The sequence below is a fragment of the Scyliorhinus canicula genome, chromosome 1 (assembly GCF_902713615.1).
Source record: "Scyliorhinus canicula chromosome 1, sScyCan1.1, whole genome shotgun sequence".
Taxonomy (NCBI): Eukaryota; Metazoa; Chordata; class Chondrichthyes; order Carcharhiniformes; family Scyliorhinidae; genus Scyliorhinus; species Scyliorhinus canicula.
The window spans coordinates 73,478,431-73,499,378 of record NC_052146.1 but is presented as its reverse complement, the minus strand read 5'-3'; the positions used below and the strand labels follow the sequence as shown (position 1 = coordinate 73,499,378).

General features: G+C 46.6%; 1 protein-coding gene across 1 annotated transcript in view; it reads right to left on the bottom strand.

Moving 5' to 3' along the window:
• Positions 1-19,848, bottom strand: part of rsph14 (radial spoke head 14 homolog) — a 998,814-nt gene extending 978,966 nt beyond the window's left edge. Inside the window, exon 1 of the mRNA XM_038793258.1 lies at positions 19,489-19,848. Within this exon, the coding sequence (XP_038649186.1) occupies positions 19,489-19,687 (199 nt within the window). The 5' untranslated portion in view covers positions 19,688-19,848. The remainder of the gene's footprint in view (positions 1-19,488) is intronic.
• Between the last annotated feature and the right edge of the window lie 1,100 nt (positions 19,849-20,948).

Here is a 20,948-nt window from a genome sequence, read left to right as displayed (position 1 = left end):
GCAAGGGGGCAGGAGAGGAGACTGAGGGAGATGCCGTTCAAAGTGGTGGGAGGGAGTTTTAGGTACCTGGGGATTCAAGTGGCAAGGGACTGGGGTCAGCTTCATGAACTAAATTTGGGCAGGTTGATTGAGCAAATGAAAGGGGACTTCCGTAGGTGAGATGTGCTCCCGCTATCACTGGTGTGGAGGGTACAGACTGTGAAAATGACAGTCCTCCCGAGATTGCTGTGCATGTTTCAGTGTCTTCCAATCTTCATCCCCAAGGCATTTTAGAGGAAGACCAATGCAGCGATCTTGGGTTTTATATGGGCCGGGAAAGCCCCGCGGGTGAAGAAGGCCCTTCTTGAATGGGGCATGGGGAGGGGGGCTTGGGCTTTCCGAACTTTATTTTTTATTTTTAAATAATTTTTATTCAAGATTTTCAATAACAAATTTTCTCCCCACAATTTAAAACAAACAAGGCGTGTTTCCACACCAACACAAGAAAAGAACTCACCCCCCCCAAATAAATAATAACAAAAAACCAACAGCAATACAAGAAAGAAGAAAATAACATCGCAAACCCACCGCCGCAAAAACAAACCCCCTAACCATCCCCAAACCCCCCCCCCCCCAGTTGCTGCTGAGACCGACCACTCTCTACCCCTTCGCCAGGAAGTCGAGAAAGGGCTGCCACCGCAGAAAGAACCCCTGTACCGACCCCCTCAGGGCAAATTTCATCCTCTCCAACTTGATGAACCCAGCCATGTCGTTGATCCAGGCCTCCGAACTCGGGGGCCGCGTATCCTTCCACTGTAACAGAATCCTGCGCCGGGCCTTTCCGAACTTTATTAATTACTACTGGGAAGCTAATATATCAGTGGTTAGGAAATGGGTAGTGGGGGAGGGATCAGTGTGGGAGCGAGTGGAGGCGGCATCTTACAAGGGTAGGAGTCTGAAGGCTTTAACGGCATCTCTGCCATTCCAGCCTGCTCAGTACTCCACAAGCTCAGTGGTAGTGGCAGCCCTGAAAGTGTGGGGGAACTGGAGGCAGCATGTGAGACTAGAGGGGGTGTCGGTGTGGTCACCGATCTGTGATAACCACCGGTTCACTCTGGGGGGGCTGGTTAGGGGCTTCAGGAGGTGGCAGCGGGCAGGGATTGTGAGATTTGGGGACCTCTTCATTGAGGAGGGCTTCCCAAGCCTGGAGGAGCTAGAGTAGGAGTTTGCCAGGTGGGAATGGGGTTCGGTACCTGCAGGTACGGGATTTTGTCCGGAGACAGGCCCGAGCTTTCCTCACCTCCCTCTAAGGGGACTACAGGACGCAGTGTTGTCTAAAATAGATGTTGGGGAGGGGAGGGTTTCGGAAATATACAAGGAACTGATGGAGTGGGAAGGGGTCCCAATTGAGGAGGTGAAGAGGATGTGGGAGGAAGAGCTGGTGAGGGAAGTTGGAAGTCGGGTTATGGGAGAAGGCAGGAGAGTCAATGCATCCACGTTGTGCGCCAGGCTTAGCCTGATCCAATTCAAGGTGGTTCACAAGGCTTATATGACTGTGGCCAGGATGAGTAGGTTTTTGAGGAGGTGGAAGACAGGTGTGAGCGGTGTGGGAGAAGTTCTGTGAACCATGTACATATGTTTTGGGTGTGTCCGAGGCGGAGGGGATTCTGGCAGGGATTTTCGGATGTCATGTCAGAGGTCCTGGAAGGGAGGGTGACTCCAGAGATAGCAATATTTGGAGTGTCGGAAGATCTGGGAGCCCGAGGGGGGAGAGAGGCCGACGTTTTGGCCTTTGCCTCCCTGGTGGCCCGGAGACAGATTTTGCTAGGGTGAAGAGACTCGGAGCCTCCAAAGTCGGGGGTTAAGGTCAGTGACATGGTAGGGTTTCTTAGGCTAGAGAAAATTAAGTTCGCCTGAAGGGGTTCAGCACAGGGATTCGCTTGGAGGTGGCAGACACTCATCGACTTCTTCAAGGAAAACTGACCGTCAGCAGGTGGGGGGGGCGAAGGGGGAGGACGCATGGAAGTGATGAATAAGGGCAGGGAATCTAATGTATGGCTAGTTAGGGTTTAGGGCTGTGGGGAGTTGGGTATGTTATTCTGGGGTTTTTGCATGTGTTGGATCTCTCTGTTGTTTAAAATGTTAAAATTATAAATGCCTCAATAAAATATTTTCTAAAAAGAAGACAATTCAAGATAACTGAGAAGACGGATGAAACAAGCTGAAGGAAGGAAAAATAAAATTCTTCCGCCTACCTGGTAAACTACGGGCAAGTGGAATCCAATGCACAGAAAGGCTGTGAAGTTAGAGGTGGATGTTTTGTCCACCCCACCAGCTTCAAGTAATCGGTAACGTAGCTGAGAATTGGCGTGTTTTTATATATATTTTATTGCAAACATGTATCAAAACAGGTTACAACAAATAAACACCCCAGAAAACATACCTCCCAGCAATCAACTATAGAGTCTGTACAAATTGTTTCCCCTTTTTCACACACCCCACTTCGACAAATAGCTCCTCACACACAGTCACAAACATCCCCCACCTTTTCTCAATCTGCAGAGCCGATTAACTCATACTTTATCTTCTCCAACTGCAGGAAGTCGTACAGATCACCCAACCAAGCCACTACCCCCAGTGATGATGCCAACTGCCACTCCAGCAAAATTCGCCGCAGTGCATTCAGAGAGGCGAAGGCCATGACATTGGCCTTCCTCCTCTCCATTGCTCCAGCTTCTCTGGAACCTCAAATATCGCCACCAAAGGGTCCAGGTCCACCTCCTCCTCCATTATCCTGTGTAAGACCACAAACAGTCGCACCCAGAATCTTCCCAATTTTTCGCAACCCCAAAACATGTGCGTGTGATTCTCTGGCCCCTGCCCACACCTCTCACATTCATCTGCCAGCCCCTGAAAGAACCCACTCATTCTCGCCCGAGTCACATGCACCCAATGCACCACCTTAAACTGTATCAAGCACATCCTTGAAGAGGAGGAAGTCCCGCTTACCCTACGTTGTGCCTCACTCCATACTCCCTGTGGTGAATGTAACTTAGTAATTCACACTGTATTTACCAATACCATTGTAAGCGCAGTAGCGTTATCCGACCACTAGGGGGAGTAGCTCTGGGAGTGCTCAGGAGTTTGTACAGGGCTCCACCCTTGGCTCCGCCCATGACTCCTCCCCCTGGACTTGCTGTATAAAGACCCTTGTCCAGAGCCAGCCTGCAGTTCATCGAGAGTTCAATGGGTAACAGGCTAGCTCTGTAGTAAGTAGATTAAAACCACTGTTCATATCTCAAAGCACGTGTCTAGTGAATTGATGGTTCCATCACTCCCCAATTGATCTCCCCTCCCAACTCCCCTTCCCATTTCTCCTTGATCTTCACCACCCGTTCGCCGCACTGCCCCCAGCCGCTTGTATATATCCCCAATTCTTATCTCCCTTCCACATCCAGAAGCAGCGGTCGCTCCAGCAGAATGTATCCCGGCAACCTAGGGAACCCCCTCCAGACCTTTCGCACAAAGTCCCTAACCTGCATATACCTGAACTCTCCCCTTCAGCAGTTTTACCCTCTCCCTTAGCTCCTCCAGACTGGCAAACCCTTCCTCCAAATACCAATCCCTCACCTTGACCAGCCCCACTTCCCACCTCTTCCTGTAAACACTATCCATCACCCCACCCCCCGGCTCAAACCCATGATTCTTGCACAGCGGTGTTAACGCCAACATCCCTTCCACCCTATAATGCCTCTTCAACTGATCACATTTCTTCACCGTGGGCTCCCTGAATACCTACTCGGAGCCATTAGCAATGCTGCTATCACCATAGCCCTCAAACTAGGCACCTTACAAGATTCCTCCTCCATCCTAACCCACTCTTAACCCTTCTCTTTCCCACCATTGCTGCACCTTATCCACATTCGCCGGCCAATAATAATGAAGCAGATTCGGCAATGCCAACCCCCTCCCACTGCCTCTGCGTCTGTAGCAGGGTTCTCCCGACCCTCGGCACCTTCCCCGCCCATACAAAGTCCAAAAAGATGGTGTCCAATTTCTGAAAAAAGTTTGGGAGAGCCTGAAAAATAAACAAGAACCTCGGCAGAATATTCATTTTCACCACTTGGACCCTCCCTGCCAACGTTAAGTACAGTGTATCCCACCTCTTAAGATCCTCCCTGGCCTCCTCCACCAGCTTCGTTAAGTTCCACTTATGGAGCCCCGTCCATTCCCTCGCTACCTGAATCCACAAATACCGAAACTGTCCCTCGCTACCGTAAATGGCATCCCCCTAAATTAGCCCGCTGTCCCAGCTCATTTACCGGGAAAATCTTGCTTTTCCCTACATTCAGTTTGTACTTCGAGAACCCTCCAATCCTCCCTTGCAGGCCCATAGTCCTTCCTTGAGCATGTGAACTCGAAGCATGGGTGCACAACAGACATCACATCATACCATTTTCCATTGTGGACACGGAGCACAAGTCCATCATAGGAGCAGACGCGCGCGAAGCCCTGAACCTAGTTGAGTGGCTATGCATTCCAGACAGCGAGGCGATAGAGGATCATTGCGACTTGCAACAAGATATAATAGTGCAGTTATCTGATGAGATGCACAAGCAAAAATTAAAAGTGGAGGAAGATAAACTAGATGAAGAGATGGAGGATCCAAAGGGAATTTGCAGAATTCTGGTTTTCAGTCTTCAAAAATGTGCAAATGCTCAGTGACATTATACAGGAGCATGATGATGTAAGTTATAGCAACAAGAATTAACTGGACAAAATTGGAAAGGATATATTCCATTTTAAAAGGACATGCTGTACCTAAACAGAATCCATGTCTGCAGGCAGACAGCAGAATATACATCCTGAAGGCTCAGAATCATCTCATTTAGGAAACAAAGCAGGGCCATGAGCCATGACAGGACCAAAGGAAAAATTATGCGGGAAGATCCAAATGGCCCGAATTCACTCCAAGAGAAACAATGGGATGTAAATCAGTTTGGCCCTGGCCAGACGAAAGTGCCGTATACTAATTGGAAAACGATTAAAGTTGTCCCCAGCATCCACTGGAGACATTTTCAAGAGATCAGCAGTCCCCGATGACATTATGGAACCATCAGTTTTGTCCTGCCAGCAATTAGCAGGCCTTTGTCCTGGAACTCACCTGTGGGAGGGGCCAGTCAGCTTCATTCAGGTTTTTGCCCTTAAAAATACGGGACTCAAAGCTCTCGCACTCTCTTGCTTTGTGCTCTCTTCACTTGCTACGAGGCTGCTACCAGACCACAAGACCAAAGGAACACCAGGATCAAGGCCCAGCAGCCAAACAGACCAGCCATTTTTGAAGAAGAGCCAGAGACATCCGTGCCGGTTTAACTATTTTTCCTGGGAACGGTAAATATACTCCCTCAGCCCACAGAAACTCCCACTTAGGTTAGATTGTTGAGGTTGGGATGGGTGAGTGGATATATATATGTTTGTGTGTGTTTAAGTAAATCTGTGTAAAAGTAAGAATTTTCGAATTGCCATTTAGTTTCTTGCTTCCCATACTATTTTTAAAACCGGTGTTTGTGTGGTATAGTCGGAGTTGTGGAGGGCCTAATTTTCTTGAATAAATTATTTATTTTTAAATCTACCGTTGTTGTAGTCTTACCTTTCTTTCACTGTCCGCTCTGGTTGAGCCACAATAATTGCCAGAACATAATTCCGTAGTCGAGTACCAAAAGGAATCCGAGCACTTCGAACACACTCACTCAGGAAAGGCTACTGGTTAGGGATAAACAGTGTTCTCTCTCTTGAAGTTGCACTAGTGTGGCACTTCCGGGTGACATTTCACCATCAACAGGAGAGAGACTCACACTGGCGTAGGTGGTAGTTAAGGAATTGGTGTGGCATAAGGACAAACCCACTGGTTCGGCATAAACAGTGAGACTTGTTCCCTCTCTCTTGCGAAGCTGTCCCAGTGTAACACTTCTGGGTTGTGGTTTCAACACCTGCAGAAGAGAGACACCCGCTGTTATCAGTAACACCCAATACCAGCCTGTTGTGGAGTAAAGGAAACCCTTTTACAATGAGCCCATCTTATAGCATCTGCAAGATATAACTGTGAAACATTTAGAGCTTGATAGCCAATGATCTTTACTCTGGAATTTAAGTTTGAACCAAATGAGTATTTCACAAATGAGATACTCGCGAAAGCATACCAGATGGAGTCACAGCCTGACGAGTTTGATTTTCTTTTCTTTGATGAACTAGAAATTACAGGATGCACAGGGTGCCAGATTGACTGGAAGTAAGAAAAAAAATGTCACATTGAAAACCATTAAAACAAAGCAGAAGCATAAGGGTCATGGCACTGTTAGAACAGTTACAAAAGCTGTACCAAATAACTTTTTCTTCAGTTCCTCTGAAGTTCCAGAGCATGGAGAGTTGGATGAAGGTTCTGCAGCAAGATTCGCTGTGACTTTGAAATTGGTCATTTCTTGCATGAAGACATAATTCCATGTGCAATGTCTTACTTTACAGGATGTGGAGATGCCGGCGTTGGACTGGGGTGAGCACAGTAAGAAGTCTTACAACACCAGGTTAAAGTCCAACAGGTTTGTTTCAAACACGAGCTTTCGGAGCACGGCTCCTTCTTCAGGTGAAGGAGCCGTGCTCCGAAAGCTCGTGTTTGAAACAAACCTGTTGGACTTTAACCTGGTGTTGTAAGACTTCTTACTGTTACTTTACAGGAGAAGCTATTGCAGATTATGATGGTGATGATAATTACGATGACCATGGTTACAATGAAGAAAGTGAAGACTCAGATGATGAGCCAGAAGAGGACGACTATAAAACACTACTCAGTTGGTTTGTCAGTAGTGACGAGGTGATCGCAAGCAGCACCCAATCGACGCAGGACAAGGCTAAATGTGAGAGCTCCACGATGGTGTGTACAGAGGCTGAGAGTGAGGTTGCAACAGCAGATCAATCAGAAGACAGCAAATAAACTGCAAACAGGCTGGTTACTGAAGACATAATCCCCATTTTAGAGAAATTGGCTCCAGACCAGTACTATGAATCATCCTATGCCCACAGAATGGTTCCTGCAGTTGATTCCCCAATACTTGAGGCCAGTCCACCAAAAGACTTGCAGGAAGAACACATGATACATCTTTATCCGGTTCCCCAACGAATGACGAAGTGTGTATCATGATAGCAGATGAGGATGAGCCACGAATCAGTTCTCCAACAAAAGAAAAAGCATATATCATCATATCAGATGAGGATGAGCCACTCATTGAGGCAAAAAAGTAAAATGAAGAAGCCACGCCTGATGTTGAGGACATTGATCCAGCCAAGACACCGCAATGCAAGGATGTGCAGATCATTCCTGAAGTCGCAAACTTGCCTGCAACTGTGAATACGTCCAAAAGGTTGCCGACAGTGTGCCCCACCAGTTGAGGCACATGCAGCACAGTATTCAAGCGCAAGCACCGAGACTCCTCAATCCAGCAAAGGCCCCAGACTCAGCTATTGTGACAGAAGAGCCAGAGTCAGCGTTCAGAGCAAGGGATCCGGTACCGGCTAATCCCTTGACAGAGTCCAGCAGCAAGAAGGATGCCACTAGAGACAAAAAGAAAAGGATACGCAATCAGCGGATCATTCAAATGAGAAGGGGAAGAGAATTGTTGAGGGCACAGGTGGTCGGCTGGGTAGCACCCGCAACAGTGAAGACACGGCATCGGCAACACAGCTGATACGCAAGAAAATACACGGAGGCGGAGTAGGAAGCATCGCTTCAAAAGGTTAAAGAAGTTGGTGACACAAAAAAGGCCAGTCAGAGAACGGGTCTTCCGAAAGTTGAAGCAAAATCGAGTATCCGGTCAAGATTCAGAAGACCAATGGGATAATGGTGTTTAGAGTGTGTAATAATCTGTGCATAAGGGAGACATTTAAAATTATCAGGCATATCATGTTTGGTAAACCAGTTACATGTACATATGCCCTGGTTTAAAATTATTGTGCCGATCATGTTGTGTAAAGCACAGTTACATTTGAATGTAAATGTTAAGCACAGTTACATTTGTATGTAAACATTAACACTTCCAAAGGAAGAGTGATGTGGTAATAAACCTGTGCGCAGTTTTGTATATAGTTTTCCATCAATGCATATATTTATCGATGCGACCTCCAACCAGCCAGTGGCGACAGAGATTTAACATGTGACTAGAAATATCCAGGAGTTGGTAGAAAGTCGTACAAGAGGATATTCGCACTGGAAGTAGCTCCAGGCGAATTCACTGAAGTCATTTATTCGTAACTGATATATCACAATTTGTTAGTTATCTTTTCATGTGTTTATATTGTTAATAAATTACCTTATTAGTCAAAGAACTAGATGTTCTGTGTACATCTGTACTATGGCCATAACACAGAACATAACAAGCACAGCCTGTTGAGGCACAGCTGCTGGCTCAAAACATGGCAGGAGCAGGGTCGATATATTCTTTTAATGAATAATAGCAAGAGAGGGGCTGGTTTAGCACAGTGGGCTAAACCGCTGGCTTGTAATGCAGAACAAGTCAGCAGCGCGGGTTCGATTTCCGTTGAGGCCGCCCCGAACAGGCGCCGGAATGTGGCGACTAGGGGCTTTTCACAGTAACTTCATTGAAGCCCACTTGTGACAATAAGCGATTATTATTAAGATCAGAGCCTCCTCCTGTGATCATTCATATTGCTTAGTTCCTCTTCATCTATTAAATGGCACACAAAGTCATTCCCATGAATAATTCCATGCAGAACGATCATTCAAAAATCAATCACTCTCCCAATGTTCCCAATGATATCTGCTGGAAGCACAAAGCAATTTGTAGGTTAGGCTGTGTTAATAGAGCTAAAGTCAAGTGAAATAATCAAAGTTTACCTCGTCTCAGATCCATTTTAAGCAAGTTTGTCCAAGAGTGCATTCACGCCTGGTGGAAAAGGTGGGATTTCGTCTGCCACTTCAGAGACAAATAGACAGCATCCCCCAGAGATTCAAGGTGCGGTTTTATGGTCACACTGTGCCAAAAAAGCAGCTTGCTGCGACGCAGTGTAGCTGATAGAAGCCGGGAGACATCCCCCAGAGATTCAAGGTGCGGTTTTATGGTCACACTGTGCCCAAAAAGCAGCTTGCTGCGGCGCAGTGTAGCTGATAGAAGCCGGGAGACACCGCTCAAGGGCTCTACCCGGCTCACAATGCCTTGCAAGATCTAACTCGATTACGCAACATGGCGATGTAAATCCCACCCAGATGTAAATCCCACCCAGGTGGAATCGCTTTTTAGCAAATCTGCATATTAAAGAGAGACAGCCAAGGCATTGGGATCTTTCCCCTTCGCCTGGAAGACCTGGGACCAGGGCCATTCAGTACTGATCTCCACAAATGGGGACCAGAATGAACAGCACTCGTGGAGGTCTCCCAGGGGATCAGAGGCCTCCAAGTGCATGCCCTCAAAGTAGGGTGGTACCCTGGCAATGCTGGTGCTCTCTGGGCACCCTGACACTGCCAGCCTGGAACCCTGGCAATGCCACCTGGTGCAATCCTGGCACTGCTATGGTGCCACGGTGACACTGCCAGCTGGTGGGGCACTGCCAGGATGACACGCTGTCAATGTAAGGGTGCCTGGATACCTGGTCGCATTGCCAAGGGTCAGGGTCCAAGGGAGACATACCCATGAAAGTAGAGTGGAGCGGAATAAAGGGTGGAGCGCAGCAGGACAGGTACCTAGGGGCCTTTCAAAATGGCATCCCAATCTGAGTTCAGCTCCCCAGCGCTGGGAATTTTTTAAGTGGGGTAAACCAGAGAGAAACTCCCCAGGGCACAAGAACATGGCTCAGGACGCGATTTAATGGAAAGGTTTCCAAGTGTGGTAGCGAACGGGAAATGCTGCGACATCCCCGACGCTTGACCCGGTGAGGCCGTCACCACTATAAAATGTTAATTTGATCTATTTAACTAGGCCCCATTGGGATTCACAACACAAATCATGGTTCACCGGCTGATTTGTCCCGGTCTGCGCTCGCCAGCCCCCAGGTTAACAAGTGACAGCTGCACTTGAAACCGCTCCTGCACAGCCAATCCCACTCCGCTCACAGCCATGCCGCCATGGAGACCAGCCCCACGCTTTGGTGACACCGACCTGGGACGGCTGTTGAACACTGTGGATTTCAGGTGAGAAGTACACCTACAACCGATGGGAAGGGGCCCAGACGGGCGGCAGGCTGCTGGACATCAGAGTCCTCACCCCCTATGAGGAATAGGCCATGGAGGTGACAGAGTTGGCCACGGACAGATCGGTCACCAACGTGGAGGTCGGCACATGTCGCAGAGGTGAGGATCCACCGGTCGCCACCCAGATGACCTGTCAAACGTGAGTTGTCAATGCCATACAGATTGACCCACCGACTAAGTGTTGATTCTCCCTCAGGACCGTCAGCCGATGGCATCAGCCCATCTGGGGTGGTCCCCACCCCCTGCCACCCATGAGAACACTTTGAAGGAGAGCTTGAAGGATGCCACCATAATAGTCGTGGCACAGCTGTCATCCCCACCCTCCACCAGTGCAGAGACACACACTTCAGTGGGCAACGGTAGTGATCAGGCTTCTGGGGCACAATATGGTGAGCACCGCACTGTTGCAGATGCACATCAGGCGGAGGCAGGAATGCTCAGGTGAGACAGCAGTCAGAGGTCTGCTGGATCTCAGGACCCAGCTGGGTTCACATCAGATGCTGAGCCTCTGGACCAGGTTTACCCGGAGATGATGTGGATAATAAGGTGCGGCTGTGATATTCAGAGGGGGATGTCAGCCACCCTGTAGCAGCACCCAAGAGCCAGCCGAGCATCCTGGGGTGGTCCTTGCAGAGGCAGAGGATGCCGCTGTTGTGCACACCCCTGGGAATCGATAACACACATGTATGATCTTGTCGCACACAAGCTGGATGTTCAGGGAGTGGACCCATATCTGTTGATATAGAGCACTTCCTGAAGGCCGAGTGAGAGCAAGGTGGCATGTGTGCCATCTCTTAGCCCCTGGACAATCCCGTCGGTGGAGGAGAATCCTGTGTCCGGCCATCTTGTTGGGTTTGGTCCATGACAAAGTTTTTACAGATAGCTGCCCGGGCAAACAGAGCATCCATGAATTGATAGATGCACTTTTGGGCTGCAGCTTGTGAGATGCCACACAAGTCCCCGCTCAAGCCCTGAAATGATCATGAGGTGTAAAAGTTCAGGACTACAGTGACCTTGACGGCTACCGGGAGCAGTATACTCCTTCTCCACATGGGTGCCAAGTCCCTGAGGAAATGGCACAGGTGCCGTACCGTCTCCTTGTTGAGGCGGAGCCTCCTGCAGCACGTGCTGTCCATCATCTGCTTGAAAGACCAGACATGCTTGTACACCTTGGGCCATCATGGGCCTCCCTTTCTGGATCCCTCTCTGGCCTGATGGTGACCGGGTCAACAGGGTGCAGGGCGGGGAGGTGCACATTGGCCACCGCCTTCGCAAGCATCTGCCAGCCTGTCCTGCCAGCTGCACCATTAGGGCAAGTTTCGCTGGGTCCAAAATATTGTCCATTCCATGCAATATCTGTAAGGAATTAGGAGATGGTGTGAGACGGACAACCAGCAATGTCTTCCACCAAGGGATCCTTCAGTCCCCTCCCATTACTCCCCCACCACTCCCGACACACCTTGCCCATGCACGCCTGGCCGCAGCGAAGGCCCCTGCTCACCGGACCCCACACCCTGCAACCCAGACAGTCGCACACATTACTGGACCGGGCGCAGGTCCCCTCCCCAGTGCATTCACTCACTCTTCCGCCGCGATAATATCTGCAGTGCCGGGGCCCAGCCCCTGGTGTTCGGATGTTGGGCATTGCAGTGTTCAGGCACAATGTTCAGGTATCCCGGTCTGATTGGGATGCTGGGCAATAACTCTCACTTGCTACATGCCACGCCCACCCACAGGAACCCAATGTGGGAAATGTGACGTGCTCACTTAACTACGATTGCCAATTCCCAATTAGCAATAGCCTTCAGCCGCACACACAGCCAGAGGCCTCTATGGAGCACACAGACAAGGGCTAGGGCTGCCCCCGCAACTAGAACACATGATTCAATGGTTAGCATGGCGGACCCACAGGCGATTAGACCCGCCAGCCGAGATCATGGGCAGCCACCCCCCCCCCCCCCCCCCCCCACCACCTCCTGCTCCGCATCCCCCACACTCCATGGCGCCCACCCCAACCGAGGCTGGCCCCCCTGTTGTTCCCCCACCACGTCCGAGCACCAGGGCAGTAAACCCAGTGGCCCCAGCTCTGTGAGCGAAGATGGCTCATCACTTCTTCGTGTCCCTGCAGCAGCCTTCCAACAGCTTCACTTTTTCAAAAAGGAGTACTAACCGTCACCCGCGTGACCACTTGATGTAGAGGGCATTTGATCACGGGAAGCCGTTAGATAGAGGTCGCTTCCTTTAATTGTATGGAGTTTGGCCTTAAGTTGTGATTAATGGTTTCTCACCACGCTAAGGTGAGATCCAGAATTTTACCAAGGGGAGTAAGCCGGTTAGATCGCGAATGGATCAGCGCCTGGAATCTTTGTTTTTTGCCTTTACCGCTATTTAATGACCTTGTCGAGCTCTCGCTTAAGTGCAACGCAGCCATGAAATTGCACCCCAAGTGCCGTTTGATAGCAGTGGGGAACACACCAGCAGAGCCGACTGGAAACTTCCTGTAAAACCCACCACAAATGAACTTAGACATTTTTCCATTAAATTCTGCCCTATAACTCTTTCATGTTGTACTTCACACCAATGCTGCAGTCATAGTGGAAATTCACCCTCAGCGATACTACCTGAAAATACCATAAGCTACTATATGATCATTGCATGATGTTTCTGGTGACATGAATACCAACATTAGATTACATTTCTTCTAACTACACATCATCAGCACCAAACTGAATACGTAAAGACATTTTGAGCCTGTGTGAAATAATCCAAATTTAAGTGTTTCCTTTAAAGTACATCAAAAATCAATCCTCATGTTGTTTACTGAGCTGGAATTGATCCCGAGAACAGAGGCTGTTTTTTTTCAAGTTGTTTATCATCTTCAAGTATCAGGTCCTCTAAATACCGGTCATTTATCTTACAACTGTATCCAAGAACAAACAAAGAGGAAAAGGCTGTAAAGCCAGTTTCCAGAAATACAATTTTCTATTGGCTTTTGCTCACCAGTGACACAAGAATTATTAAAAGCTTTTCCCAAACCTATTCAACTCAGAAGTATTAATGCACACCTCACTACTGCCTCACGGTGCCGAGGACTTGGATTCGATCCCGGCCCCAGATCACCGTCCGTGTGGAGTCTGCATATTTTTCCCATGTCTGCGTGGGTCTCAGCCCCCACAACCCAAAGATGTGCAGCGTAGGTGGATTGGCCACGCTAAATTGCTCCCTAATTGGAAAATGTTTTAAAATACAGACCAAGTGAACTAAATTTACTGAATACAGGTTGGTGATTGGGAACCTCACCCATCACCAATGCACGCGATGGAAAAATCATGCGCTGAAGCCCACCAAAAATCCTCATTGAAACTATAATTGGAAAATTAGATCCAATATGAATACAATATTGTATTTAGGGCAGCACGGTAGCACAAGTGATTAGCACTGTGGCTTCATGGCGCCAGAGTCACAGGTTCTTCCCTGCTGGGTCCCTGTCTGTGCGGAGTCAGCACGTTCTCCCCGTGTCTGCCTGGGTTTCCTCCGGGTGCTCCGGTTTCCTCCCACAGTCATAGACGTGCAGGTTAGGTGGATTGGCCATGCTAAATTGCCCTTAGTGACCGAAAAAGGTTCGGAGGGGTTATTGGATTATGGGGATAGGTTGGAAGTGAGGGCTTAAGTGGGTCGGTGTAGACGCGATGGGCCGAATGGCCTCCTTCAGCACTGTATGTTCTATGTAGCTGGAAATTACTTTAACACAATGTACAAAATAATATACAATATGAATTGGAAGGACAATTCCATGTCAAGCTTCCATAAATAAGAGATTTTTCCAAATTTATATATTCTAGGACGCTAAAAGTCACACAATCTGTATTATGCAAAGAGATCATCAATACTTTCTAGTGACCTTTATTGGCCAAAAATAACCATAGCCATTTAAAATAATAACTTTAAGCAAATTCACTGCTGAACAATGATCATGTAATTATGCTAGCTGTGTCATTTGCTAGCAGTGTCGCAAATTGCAACTAATGTGCCATTGAAGGCAGGCCAGGTAGGGGCAGGAAATATTGTTTATACAGTGAAATTTCATTGGTCCCTGGTAACAACATTCAAAATTACATCACAATGACAAAATTTCCATCACAGACCAGATCCAAGTGGGTTACATAAAAACCTTTTTTTTTTTAAATGCACTGCATTTGCCACACCATAAGATGCACTATGATTGTAAAAACAAATAATTAGGAAAGAATATTTCTGTCCATGAAAGTATCTGATCTGCATATTTACCATTATTGAACGGAAACAACAATGCAGAAGCCCAAAAAGGTCCTCATCACTGCAGTCACACGCATCGTCACTGGTGAAAGTGAACTGCCACTTTCTTGAAATAGAACAGCATCTTCACTGCCATCTAGGGCATTGCAGATGCCACATTTCTTGAATGACTGCACAATTGTTTCAATCATTGCCACATATTCCTCACCCACTTGCACGGCTGCAAAAGAATGGGCAAATTAATCCGTCCATTCAGTGCTAAATTACAATTTGGTGCCTTCGTTCATTTGGAGCATTTCTCAAGCATGCTTTAAATGAATCGTTAACTAAAGGGTCCAAGGGCTGTAACTGGCATTTAAAACTGCCTGAAATCACAGTTAGCTGCAATTTCAATTCCACAGACTTCATGTTTGTGGCAGCCCTGATCACACGACTGGGGACATTTTTTTTTTTTAAGAAGGCCATCTGGATGCCTTGATTATACTTTCTCTAGCCAGATAAACATGAACAAAAAAATGTCATGCAAAATTTCAACATTGGTGCGTTTTTTTCTCTAAGGATAAGTAACAGCAGCAGTTTTCTGCTGGCAGAACACTGTAGTGGGTCTTCTTATGACCAGATATTTGTATTGGTATTTTTTTTAGCACTTTTCATGTCCACAGTCATGTCCAATGAAACATCAAGTGTTAGGGAAATTTTAATCAAATCGTCTATCTGTCCAAGTTCAGAAAGTAGTTTCTCCCTTGCATTAATCACAAAGTTGTTGTATTTACTGTACTATCCTAGCTCTAGTTCACATGTGCCTTTTCATAAGTCTGTAGCACCAAAATCAGTAACACCACCTACTCTTATTAGGATCCCAGACAAGAACCAACAATTTGCAATTTGTAAAACTGTGAGGAAAGGATACTTCGCCACAGGAGTGATAACACTGAAAATAGGTATCTTATTTGTTAAAACAAACTTTAATTTAAACACAGAATCTAAACACAGAATCAATCACATTAACAACACAGTAACAACTTTACAATTAAGTTAAAAACAGATTTTAAATAAAAGGAAATACTACTCCCTACACTTGCAACTATATATATTCCAACTAAGCAAAGCAACGTAGCTCAAAGACGACTTATTAAAAAAAGGTTTCCTTGCTTTTCTCTATGCAAAGACCTTGGAGAGAGCGCTTCAGGAGTCAGCTGAAGACCATTCTTGTCATACTAAAATTCTATGACAAATGGCAAACTACAGGCAGACCTAGTTCCACCCCTTAAATTCATCATAAGGCATACTTCGGTCTCTTTCCACTGAGATGCCCCATGACCTGTTAACCAGGACGAAGCACCATCCCTCAAATTATCTACATCCCAGTGATCCTCTGAAATAAAAACAATGCCATTAGCCACCTATCTGTAAACAAGTATATAGTTTAAAGCAATAATTAACTCCGTTTTACGACCCCTTAATCACAGCTTTAGTAATAATAATCTTTATTATCACAAGTAGGCTTACATTAACACTGCAATGGAGTTACTGTGAAAAGCCCCTAGTCACCACATTCTGGCACCTGTTCGGGGACACAGAGGGAGAATTCAGAATGTACAAATTACCTAACAGCGCGCCTTTCAGGACTTGTGGGAGGAAACCGGAGCACCCGGAGGAAACCCACACAGACACGGGGAGAATGTGCAGACTCCACACAGGCAATGACCCAGGCCGGGAATCGAACCTGGGACCATGGCGCTGTGAAGCAACAGTGCTGATCATTGTGCTAACTTGCTGCCCGTTAAGACATACTGCCTGTATGTATCTTAAACCAGAGTTTTTAATAACATTACTGCAACAAATATAATATACAATATACAGCATTTTCTTACATTCATCACACTCTTTCACATACAATAATATTGGTATAACAGAAATTAAATTTTTTACTGTGGTCTACTTATTCAATTTTGCACCTCTTCTTCCAGCTGTGGTCATTTTGCAGCATGTCCATGAAAAATGTGCTTGCTCTTTTCCATTTCTATTCATTCTTCCTCTTCTTGCTTCAATGCATGTATAATTTCTTCAGTTGAAAGAAGACCAAGACATCTTTCATCCAGTTTGAATCCTCCCTTATAGAACATTACAGCGCAGTATAGGCCCTTCAGCCCTCGATGTTGCGCCAACCTGTGAATCTAATCCAAATCCCATCTACACTATTCCATTATCATCCATATGTTTATCCAATGACCATTTATAAGGGAACCTTTTCTGTTTTTCATCCATTGTGTTCGCACCAGATTTGACAGAAAACCCACAACAAACTAGTGGCACCATAACTACCATCTGCAACTCCAAATCACACGCGAATGATCTTTCTGATGGGCTAACCTTCAGACCATAAGCCTTAAGGCAATTTTAGCGGATATTTTTCCAGAAAAACAGTGCGTCTAATGGTCTAACAATGGTATTAGCAGCATCGAAGAACATAAATTAGGAGGACAGCGTGACAGGTGTTCTACATTTTCTCCTATTTATTGTAAAATTAACAAATTATATAGTAAAGCCAGAGCAATGGAATAAAGACAAAATGATACATTACTTTACATATAATATAGTAATATAGGGGAGGCGGTGGCATAGTGGTTTTGTCACTGGACTAGTATTGTCACTGGGCTAGTAAACCAGAGACCCAGAGTCATGCTTTGGGGACCCAGATTCATATCCCGCCACTGCAGATGGTAAAATTTGAATTCAATAAAAATCTGGAATTAAAAGTCAAATGATGACCATGAAACCATTGTAGATTGTCATAAAAATCCATCTGGTTCACTAATGTCCTTCAGGGAAGTGGTTTGGCCTACATGTGACTCCAGGGCCACAGCAATGTGGTTGGCTCTTAACTGTTCCCTCATGGCAATTAGGGATGGGCAATAAATGCTGGCACAGCCTGCAATGCCAATGTCCCATGAACAAATAAAAAAAAATTACTTTTTGGTTCATGAGCAGCACCATAGGAGATCAATTATTTTAAGCATTCAAAACCAGAGAATTAGGAAACACACACTAGAAAACAGGAAAATAAATAGGGTGAACCATAAAAGCTGAATGTCTGGGAAATCAATCACATTTTGCCCAGGGAAATAGATAACAGTTTGATACAGCTTTGAAAACTATAATGAGTTTAATGTGTGTTTCCATCTTTGGTAAATTTGAAGTAGAAAATGAACGATGTTGAAGCTAACAGAGTCCATTTTTGTCTCACAGGTGAAAAAGCAGAATGCACGTGAACTGAGACCATGACCTCAGCACCTGAACATTTAAATATTGCAAATCCAAGTGGCAGCGCACCATGAAGCACAGGCCAACAGGGAGGAGAAAGCATCGTTGTGTCTTATCTGTGATTTCTAATTGCAAATTATACTTTAAGCTTTTATTCAAAATAATGTTGGCAGTTTTTCCAACCCCCACCCCTCCTAGTGTGGTGTTTTTATTTCCCTTTAGTATTGAAGGGATTTGTGCTTAGTATTCTATCATTCAAAATTATGGAATGAAGAGATGCAACAAAGATTAATTGATGATAGTTTCATGGACATTCTACTCGGCAATTTTTAATTGCACATATAAGTGACTGGCCTTGTTCCCTCTAATTTTCCTTCATTTAATTTACATTGCTGTAGTTGCTCAGCAGGTCTGAACATCACTTAAAGAGGATAAAGCAAGCTCAAAGTGGGATTTGAAAACTGGAAACAGATCATCGATGGGTGCAAAGCAATAAGTAGTAGGGTAGGAGTGTTGAATAATGTGCAGAAGAATAACAAGTTACAAAATTCCAAAACAACTGGAGTTTGCATTGAAGCAGGTCAAAAGGTGTGGGAAAATCCAGTCAAGAAGGTAGCAAGGGAATATTTAGCTGTGATAGTTTACAATGGACCAGAGATGACAAACTGGATGTTGAATAGAATGTTTGGCTGAGGTTCCAACAGAATGCATACATTGGGTTTCAGCCCAAACGGGTAACCAAGCAGGCGGCAGTAGCACAGTGGTTAGCACTGTTGCTTCACGGCGCCAGGGCCCCAGGTTCCATTCCCGGCTTGGGTCACTGTCTGTGTGGAGTCTGAACATTCTCCCAGTGTCTGCGTGGGTTTCCTCCCACAAGGGGCTGGTTTAGCAGACTGGGCTAAATCACTGGCTTTTAAAGCAGACCAACAGCACGGTTCAATTCCCATACCAGCCTCACCGAACAGGCGCCGGAATGTGGCAACTAGGGGCTTTTCACAGTAACTTCATTGAAGCCTACTCGTGACAATAAGCGATTTTCATTTCATTTCAAGTCCCAAAAGATGTGCTGTTAGGTAATTTGGGCACTCTGAATTCTCCCTCCAAGTACCAGAACAGGCGCCAGAATGTTGCGACAAGGGGCTTTTCACAGTAACTTCATTGCCTACTTGTGACAATAAAGATCATTTTAAAAAGAAAACAGAAGATGCTGCAAAAACGAAGCAAGTCTGGTTGCATCGGCAGATAGAAAAGTAGTTAACATTTCAAGTCCAATTTGATTTCTTCTGCTTCTTTGGTAACCGAGAATTCTGATGGGAGCATGCTTATGGAAAATGGCTAGCCATCACAGAAAAGTTTTAGCTTTGTGGGAAAATTGCCAACACCCAGGTCTTGGAGTTGGGTAAATAGTCAGGGAAGTGTAGCAACAGCCTTTGAGGTAGCCTCACCTGTTTTCTGGCTTTTTTTCCCTTTCATGTCCCCACTGCCAATCTTTATCTAGGATACCAGAGTTCTTTGCAGTTTATAATAAGTACCTACGTGGGAAAGTGCATTCACACCCCTCACATTTACTGAGCACTTCAGTAAATTAAAGGGGGAGGGGCATGGAATCAGTTTGGACGCCAACTCCTCGAGCTTCTCTGAACTTGATACCCTCCTTTTTCTTTGTGCAGTGCAAGTGAACGGGGGGGGGGGGTGGGAGGAGGGTCTTCACTTACCGACCTCCACCGCCGTGTAAACTAACTCGGGGTCGTGCAGCAGGTCACACAGAGCCATGAGTGCCCGCTGCCGGGTCAGGAGCTCGGGATCCTCCAGCTCCAAGTTCAGTCTGGGCAAAGCCCGGTTCCCGAAGGCAATGGGCGCCTTGGTCGGGTCGATGTGAGGCGGCAGCTTGGCAGAGATTATCGTGTGAGCCATTTTCTCGCCTCTATTTTAACAAGAAGGAACGAAGGCGCAAATTAGCGCGCGAGCCCGCGCTGCTGCCGGCTCTTCTACGCCGAACGCTTGAAAGCTCGGCTCGCGGCTTCCTGTCACTATAGCAACGTCCGAGGCCTACTCCTCCCAGCGCGCCTGCACAGGTAAATGGGTCGCCAACAACAAAGATTGCTTTGTACCGCTAACTTAACGTAGGGAAACGTCCCATGCGCTACACCAAGGCATCATCAAAGCAATATTGACTTAGATCCAAAAAAAGGAAGTTATTGGGAAGGTAGTAAAGGGGTGTTCACTCTTTTATAAAAGAAGACCATATGATTTATCGTTCTCAGTGGCAAGGGAATGGAATTAGGACAGGCAGAGGAAGGGAATTAAGATTTGTATGACTGAAGGAGGCAGGATGAGCAACGTTTATGAAATAAATTAAGGGGCACTTTGGCTGTGGGGGATGGTAAGTGTCATAGAATTCCTTCAGTGCAGAACGAGTCCATTCGGCCCATTGAGTCTGCATCGGCCCGCTGAAAGAGCACCCGACCAACGCCTCGGCCCTCTCCTTGTAACCCTGCTCATTGATTATGGCCAATCCACTGACATCTTTGGATTGTGGGAGGAAACCAGAGCACCCGGAGATAAACCATGCCGACACCAGGAGAATGTGCAAACTCCACACAGACCGTAACCCAAGGCCGGAATCTAACCCGGATCCCTGGCGCCGTGAGGCAGCAGTGCTGACCACTGGCAGAGGGGTGGACCTAGGTAGGATGCTCTTTCGGAGGGTCAGTGCAGACTCAATGGGCCAAATGGCCTCCTTCTGCACTGTAGGAATTCGATGATACTTACCATCCCCACATATGAAGCAAAGAGAATGTGATGGATGTAAGAAAATGCCGTGTATTGTATTTTATATTTTGTAGCCACCTGGGGTGGCCACGTCCCGATTCCAAAATGGACATTCGCAAAGAGTACAGAGAAAAATGGACAGCACTAGAAAAACAAGCAGGTACAAGGTTTCCTGTGGATTGGAACTTGCAGAGCCCAGACAGAACTGAAACTACAAGCCATTAGCATAATACTGAGAGATCTCCGGGGACAAAAGAGAAACATTTAAAGAATCGGTAACAGGGCAGACGCCCCAGCGCCAGTGGAGACTAAAACAAAGGCAGGCCAACGGTTACCTAGGGCCCGCCCAGCGATCGAGGAACGACCCCATTATTGGAGAGAATCGATACAAACGATTGGGACA